Below are 7,710 nucleotides of genomic sequence, written 5' to 3'. Positions count from 1 at the left end.
TAAAATAAAAAATATTTTATAATAAAATAAAAAATATTTTATTATAGTTTTATGGTTCTAGCCCTAAGAGACAAATCTCAGGGCAAACGTTACAGATACACAAGTATCGCGAGATCTGACGTTAGTTTAATTTGAAAACGGGCGGCACGACAAAACAACAGAAACGACAGAAAAGGTGCTTTTTACATTTTACTAACTTACCTTCGGTGTTATTTTACATTTCAATTGCATTTCATACACATTATATATAACATTATAATAATGTAATTTACATGTATAAAATCTCTTAGGGGAATAGCGTCTCGAAGTATTTTGGTGAGCGTATGTTGTTTGCGTTAGCCGCTAACAAGACTCTGGAGACACAGATTCTGTCCTGTGCACCATGTTAATACCGATAACATTTAAACATTGTTTTCAGTGAAGGGACCATGACGGCGGACAATGAAATGGATATCAAGGAGGCGTTTCAGCGCGCTCAGAAAGGACATAACAACAAGGCAAAACTGGTGGCAAGTCTCAAGAGTCGTTACAACAAGGTAATGTCCCGTTCATTGTAAAAAGGAAACCGTGCTGTTATTAAAGATATTTGTATCAGCTATTTATTCTTCTCATCTCACCTTAGCTTGAAGACAAATCTCTATTTCATGAGGAGTTTGTGCACTATCTGAAGTATGCCATGATCGTGTACAAGCGAGAGCCCTGTGTGGAAAATGTCATAGAATTTGTTGCCAGATTTGCAACAAGTTTTCAGTCTGCTCCAAAACCAGAGGAAGAGCAGGAAGAGGAGACGGAGGAGGAAGAGGAAGAAGATGAGGATCACCCTTTCCTGAGTTTTATTTTCAACTTTTTATTGGAGGTAATGTATTGCAATAAAATATTTATGTCATGATATCTTTGTGTAAACACTAATACTATATTATAATATGTTTTTTCTTCTTCTTAGTCCCATAAAGCAAATAGTCATGCTGTGCGTTTCCGTGTTTGTCAACTGATCAACAAACTCCTGGGCAGCATGGCGGAAAATGCTCAAATTGATGATGATTTGTTTGATCGGATTCATCAAGCCATGTTGATCCGTGTCACTGATAAGTTTCCAAATGTGAGGATTCAAGCTGCTTTGGCTATGACTCGCCTACAGCAACCGAGAGATCCAGACTGCCCGACAATCAATGGTTTGTGTCATACTGGATGTCTGCTATAGTCTGTATGATGTATACTCATTCCTATTTTTATGCTGTTATTTATTTTTTGTTTTTGTTTTTTTTAGCATATTCGCTGATAATAGATAATGATTCGAATGCTGAAGTGCGGCGGGCTGTCCTCTCCTGTATTGCAATGTCTCCGTCTACACTCCCTAAAGTGCTCAAGCGCACCAGAGACATCAAAGAAAATGTTCGGAAGTTAGCATTTCAGGTAGAGTCATAATTAGTCTGTTAAGAGTAACTTTTTACCCATCTACTTTAAGTAAATCTATCAGTCATGTTTATAATGTTTTGTTTTTTTCAGGTTCTTGCAGATAAAGTTCACATCAAAGCTCTCACAATTGCACAGAGAGTGAGTCTGCTGCAGCAGGGCCTCCACGACACCTCTGGTAATTGTGTTTTAAATGTTTATGTGAGCATAATAGAGGCCTTAGTTAACATGTCTGGTTGTATTTTGTAGAAGCGGTGAGGGAGGTGGTGTGCTCACGCCTGTTGCCAGCCTGGCTGCTTCGTCTGGACGGTGACGTCATTGAGCTTCTTCACAGGCTCGATGTGGAGAACTGTGCTCAGACTGCTCTAGAAACTCTGAAAGCCATTTTTAGCAGCATGGCCCCTGAGGATCTCCTGAAAAACAAACTGTCATTTAATGACAGGTAGGACTTACTAAAGTTTGTGAAATTTGATTTTTAAAAAATAATTATTCAGGGTTGTCTGAATACAATATGTACTATCTATATACTTCCATCAGGAAGCTTCTAGTAGAAGATTCCCTGAGCTGTGAGAATGTGCTTTACTGGAGAGCCCTTTGTGAATTCATCAAGAGCAAAGGAGACGAAGGAGAAGAGATGTTGGAGCAGGTTTTACCAGACGCTGCCACCTATTCCCACTACCTTTCGGGGTAAAAGGGCATCTATTTTCTTTAAGCCGAATATTTAAGTCTCCAGCCTGTCTATTTGATGTTTCGTCTTGTGTGTTTAAAAAAAAAAAATCTCCTTTGGACAGGTACCTAAAGGCTGTGCCTGTTTTGTCAGAAGAACAGAGAGCTGACTTTAACCAGTTGGAGCTAGTGATGACGAAAGAGTTCATCTCACAACAACTCATCCATCTCATTGGCTGCCTGGATACAAACGAGGAGGGGAGCAGGTTCGATAATTGAAAGATAATTCCTTTACTATTATTATGATCATTTATTATCAATGATCACAGAAAAGTAGGAAGATTAAATTAATAACTAGTAGTTTTGTTTCAATGTATGGATAGATCTTTTCATGAAATGCATGGTAAAGTTTGATGATTTCTGGGCACGCCTCTTACGCCTCTTCTGTGTTTACAGAAAGCAGGTGCTGGCAGTTCTACAGGAGATGCTATCTTTGCCCCATACTCCCTTCTCTCTTGTCTCCCTGCTCACTGAAAAGCTCCTTACCCTCATCTCAGATGACCAAAGAAGGATTCAGTGTGTATGTATACTGAAATGCCACAATCATCACATCAAAATACAATGATACCATGTTAAATTGTTGTGACTTTATGTTCAACAGGTGGCAGAGATCATCTCTGATGTGAGAGAGCCTATTATGGAGGCCAGTCATGTTGTAGATGAAAATCTTAGCCGCCGACAGCAAGTACAGGTTTGGCCAATATACATAATTTTCCTCTGTAACATCACAAGAACACATCAGTCACTCAAACACAAGTAAGAGCAATAAAAACAGGCACGTTAGTGAACATAGTGTTTATCTCTACTCCACATGTACTCCATAACATAGATTATTATATTAATATAGTGATACCAATGTTATGTTTACATTATTTCTGGGCCTGAAACACTACTCTATTTGTTTCTAGGTAGCAGAGGTGAAAGTTCATATTATGGAGGCAAAACAGGCGCTGGAGGACTGTATCTCTGCTCAGGAGTTTAATCGAGCTGCTGAGCTCAAGGACTCCATCACAGAGCTGGAAAATCGCAGGAATCAAATTCTTCAGGAAATTGCAGAGAGCAGCCAACCGGCTGACAAGGAGACTCGTGCTGAAAAGGTAAGAATTATCCTACCCTAAAATCAATCACTACATCTGACTTAAAGAATTCACCAGACATATTTCTTTATCTTTAAGAATGATCCAGAGACTCTTCTGAGGTGTCTCACAATGTGTGCTGAGTTACTTAAGCAGATGAACATCAAGTCTCGTATTGGGCCAACTATAAGCGCACTTATGTCCTCACTGGTAACTGCTACATTGAATTAATTATTGCCTGTATGCATTGGAACTGGTGACAGAATTGGTGTTATCTTTCTATTTCTAGGTCTTGCCTTCTATTGCAAATGCTCACCCTGCCGTCCGCAACATGGCTGTGGTGTGTCTGGGAACATGTGCTCTACACAGCATGGAGCTTGCCAAAACCCACATGGTTCTGCTGCTACAAGTAGGTCCTACTATACTGATACTCTGCAGTGGCACCATGCTGGGGGTGTTCTATAATGCATTTCTACTGGCAAAATGTTCAGCAGTAACCATGGTCACACATTGCACACGTTGGCAAACACAGACAAAAAAGCAAAATGATTTAAACAGCACACTTTCAGGAGCTTATGATCAATATGAACATTCATGGTCCTGTTTTGGTGTTTTCAACAAAAAGGTGAGCGTGACTAACTGGAAAACTGTTGGTTAATGTTAGTTAGCTTGGGCTGTAATTTATGTGTGAAAGACTTGTTTAACAGCACAAATCATTTCACCTGTTGAAGCTCCAACAAAATAATTTCTTGGTCAGATTGTGTTGAAATAAAGCTCAGATTAAGTTTTTTAATTTGAATAACAGTGTTTTTAACAGAGCAGTGCTTTCAGTTAGCATCACACTCCCAGACAATGTTGATGATATCCAGCTGCAAAGTATCAATAACATACAGATGGGGAACATTAGGATCATTTGCTCCATTTTTATTTACTCTGAGAAAATTTTAATTACCATCACTCTGTATTGCTTGTTTTCAGATTGCTCAGCTGGACGAGGTGAGGATTCGCATCAGTGCTCTGCGGGCCATTATCGACCTGTTGCTGATGTTTGGCTTCCAGCTGCTCTCTGATACAGCGGCCCTTCAGCCCACCCCTGCCTCACAGTCCCCAGACAGACAGGAGGACGACGCCTCCTCTGACGATAAGGTGGAAGCGCAGGAGGACAGTGCTCAGAGTACATTGGTCATGCTGTCAGAGTTTCTGGACAGTGAGGTGAGTTCAGTACTGGCATTTAAAGTGTTATAATGTTGTTTCCTCATCACAAACATACCTGGAGTTGTGTTTTGTTTCATTCACACATGTTTAACACACAAATCCTGAATATTTAGGCTGAGTTCTTCGCTCAGACGGAAAACACTCCACCTTGTGATGTCATGTGCTAATACAAGAAGTGCTCCTCTGTGTTTTTAAACTCCATACACCTTTACTAGAATCATTAGGATAATTTCAGTCCTGGAGTTGTCAATCCTGACTGAACAAAAAGTAAAAGGAAACTTGAAAACCACCACTACATGTCATCATAAGTTGGAACAGAGCATTTTGCGCTTTGGAGATGTAGACAGACTAATGATCCATGTGTGAATGAAACCTAATACAACTCCTGGTATATTTTTGATGAGATTACATTCTAACACAGCTAAAATTTCAGTCAATGTTGCACAATATAGAACCTTTAAATACAGCTTTAGTGTTTTTTTTGTTTTTTTTTTGTGCGTGTGTGTGTGTTCTGTTTATTCTGTTGTTTACTTGTTCATAGATCGCAGACCTCCGTACAGAAGCAGCTGAGGGCATTGCCAAACTCCTCTACACCGGCAGAATTGCTAGTGCCAAAATGTTCTCACGTCTTGTTCTTTTGTGGTACAACCCCGTCACCGAGGATGACACTCGTCTGCGACACTGCCTTGGCGTCTTCTTCCAGCTCTACGCCCGCGAGAGCAGGTGATGTGTTTACAGCCTGGTTACAGTTAGGGCTGCACAATGCATACATCAATCTTCCGCTTATCTGTGGCCAGGTTGTGGGGGAATGTAATTGAATCATTTTTTTTTTTTTTTTAGGTAAACACTAAAATATCCTGTTATTGGGGAAAAAACGGTTTACTCTTTAGAGTTTAGACACTTTAGACACTGAAATTCTTGAACTGGTTTCATCAGTCCTTCATAAAATGTTAATGCTCCTGGTGGGACTGTCATGATAGACTGCTATATTTTTATATTTATATAAAAATATCTATATTTTATATTTATAACCTATTGTTCAATATATTATAAATGAAAAACATTTTGGAGGTCATTATTTATGGTGGGTACTTTTTTTTGTAATAGTGAGAATAGTTTTTGGTTATTTTATTATTAAAAATTGATAGTAGAAGTAGAAGATTGAATTATGAACTAAAAGTTACACAAAATAGTTACTTAAGTGTTGCATTCTGCTATTTAATTATAGAACTCAACAACATTTAACAATATCTTACATTTAGAATATTTTTTGTGGGTAATTCTGCTTTATGGTTTCAAACATAGATTAAGAATTAAGTAATCAATTATTAAGTAGTCTAATGCAGTATCACAGTGTTTATATCGTAGGCTAATTCACAACACCAATCCCCAGAAGGGAATTTAAACTGTTGAGATTTCACTAAAGAGCAGTGGGAAAAAACAATAAATATAATGAATCTGTCAAGAGAATCAAAGAGTATCAAGATATCACATACACTTATATTTTACTCTTTCTCAGCCCCCTGCCCTCGCATACTCTCATACTCTTTCAGAACTATGATTTTACTGATACAAAGCATTTATATATTAGGGCCCACCAAGAAGTTATTGAGGAGAGTTTTCTACCAACTGTGCGGACTCTGTTGAACGCTCCAGTGACCTCTCCTCTCGCTGAAGTGGACATTAACAATGTGGTAGAACTACTGGTTGAACTGACCCGCCCCAGTACACTCATGAAACCCTCGACCAACACAGAAGTAAGGACATAATAAAAACCCTTCTGCGGTAGATTTTTAAGTAAAATATTAGCCTAATATGGGCATGTGGGTGTGTTCAGGAAGTTTGTGTCCATGACTACCTGGCTGCGCGCATGTGTGGAGAGATGCTCAAAGATCCCACAGCCCCCGAGGTTCGATTGTATGCAAAAACTTTGTGCAACCTTGAACTAAGTCAAGATGAGACTGTGAAAAAGGATCTGCAAACACTGCTGCAGGAGCTTCTGCAGGTTTGTGATGTTCTTAATATTTGAGTATAGGACATGTACACCAGTCAAAGGGTTTTATTTTTACTACTTTGTACATTTTATATAATACTGAAGACCTCAGATATATGAAGTAGGATGTATGGCATTATGTAGCAAAGAAAAAACGTTAAAAAACTACTAGATATTTTTTGACAAAGCAAAGGATGGCTACTTTGAGGATTTGAATCTTTAAAAAAAAAGTAGTATGTATTTACCTTTTTAATTTTTGCGACATAATTCTGTATATCTTGCATCGTATATTTGATGTATTCTGTATGTATGCATATAAAATGTAGTATGTAGTTAAAATAAAGGGGGAAAAAAACAATAGACTGGTAGGGAATAGTATATATATTCTGTCTAACCTCTGTTCTTTTAATTTAGGTTGTGAAGGATCGTGTGTGTCTGCGCGCACTTGAGAAAATGATGGTTCATCTTGTGGATTCTAGGGAACAAGCAGAGATGCTGAGTGCTACTGCGTTACAGCCTCTGGACGTCAATGCAGATGGTACAGATAAGAGCACTGTAAGACAAACTTCTGTCCTGTTCGACTTACTTAATGCTGTTTTCTTGTGTATGCAGAAGCACCTGAAAACCCAGCAAAATCTGTCAAGAGAGGAAAAAGAGGGAATCCAGGTTTGTTTCTTTCTTTGTTTGATTTTTTTTTTATATTTTATATTTATCGTTTTATTGATGTGTATGTTTTAGGTCAAAAGAAAGCTGCTGCAGCCAAAGGGGGTAGAAAGCCCAGCAGGAGAGCAGACTCATCAGAGGAGAGGTATTTGATCTAGAAAAGGAAATGGTTCTATTTCTACTAATCTGTGTCGTGTAAAAAAAAAAAAAAAAAAAAATCATGTTTTTATTTTATTTTTTTGCAGTGATGGAGAAAATGTTCCAGAGCCTGTCCCATCGGTGCGTCCATCAAGAAGAGCAAAAGCAGCTGCTCTGGAGAAGACTAAACTCGATCTAAACCCTCTGATCAATCAAGAGGTGTCGTAAAAAGTCTAATCTATAAAATCTGTATTCATAAACTGCCATGCATTTATCTTTTCTTTTTATTTCAGCAGTTTTTACCTATTGTGTACTCACTTATTTTTAAATTTTTTAAAGAAAACATGTAATAAAATATTTTCCAAAATATTTGTGTCAATTAAATGATTAATATAAATATTAACATGTATATTTCCCTATTTAGCAATGTTTAGTGTCATGATTATTATGAGAAAAGACAATATTAAGACAAATTCCTGGTTATAG

At 38.0% G+C, this 7,710-nt stretch overlaps 1 protein-coding gene across 1 annotated transcript; it reads left to right on the top strand.

Moving 5' to 3' along the window:
* The first annotated feature begins 88 nt into the window (after positions 1 to 88).
* On the top strand, positions 89 to 7,591 carry ncapg (non-SMC condensin I complex, subunit G). Its single transcript, XM_020930552.2, has 22 exons — positions 89 to 175; positions 419 to 536; positions 623 to 856; positions 944 to 1,172; positions 1,268 to 1,413; positions 1,507 to 1,591; positions 1,663 to 1,855; positions 1,951 to 2,100; positions 2,205 to 2,345; positions 2,536 to 2,659; positions 2,741 to 2,830; positions 3,048 to 3,236; positions 3,315 to 3,425; positions 3,505 to 3,624; positions 4,194 to 4,427; positions 4,972 to 5,153; positions 6,022 to 6,187; positions 6,268 to 6,435; positions 6,838 to 6,961; positions 7,036 to 7,089; positions 7,162 to 7,231; positions 7,332 to 7,591. The coding sequence occupies exons 2-22, from the start codon at positions 429 to 431 to the stop codon at positions 7,450 to 7,452; spliced, it is 3,039 nt and encodes a 1,012-aa protein (XP_020786211.1). The 5' UTR covers positions 89 to 175; positions 419 to 428; the 3' UTR covers positions 7,453 to 7,591.
* Positions 7,592 to 7,710: the final 119 nt, after the last annotated feature.

The sequence above is a fragment of the Boleophthalmus pectinirostris genome, unplaced genomic scaffold, assembly GCF_026225935.1.
Source record: "Boleophthalmus pectinirostris isolate CB_2022bp ecotype Guang Dong unplaced genomic scaffold, ASM2622593v1 HiC_scaffold_22, whole genome shotgun sequence".
Classification (NCBI taxonomy): Eukaryota; Metazoa; Chordata; class Actinopteri; order Gobiiformes; family Gobiidae; genus Boleophthalmus; species Boleophthalmus pectinirostris.
Note: the sequence above shows the minus strand (reverse complement) of the source record. Positions and strands in the feature narration are given on the sequence as shown.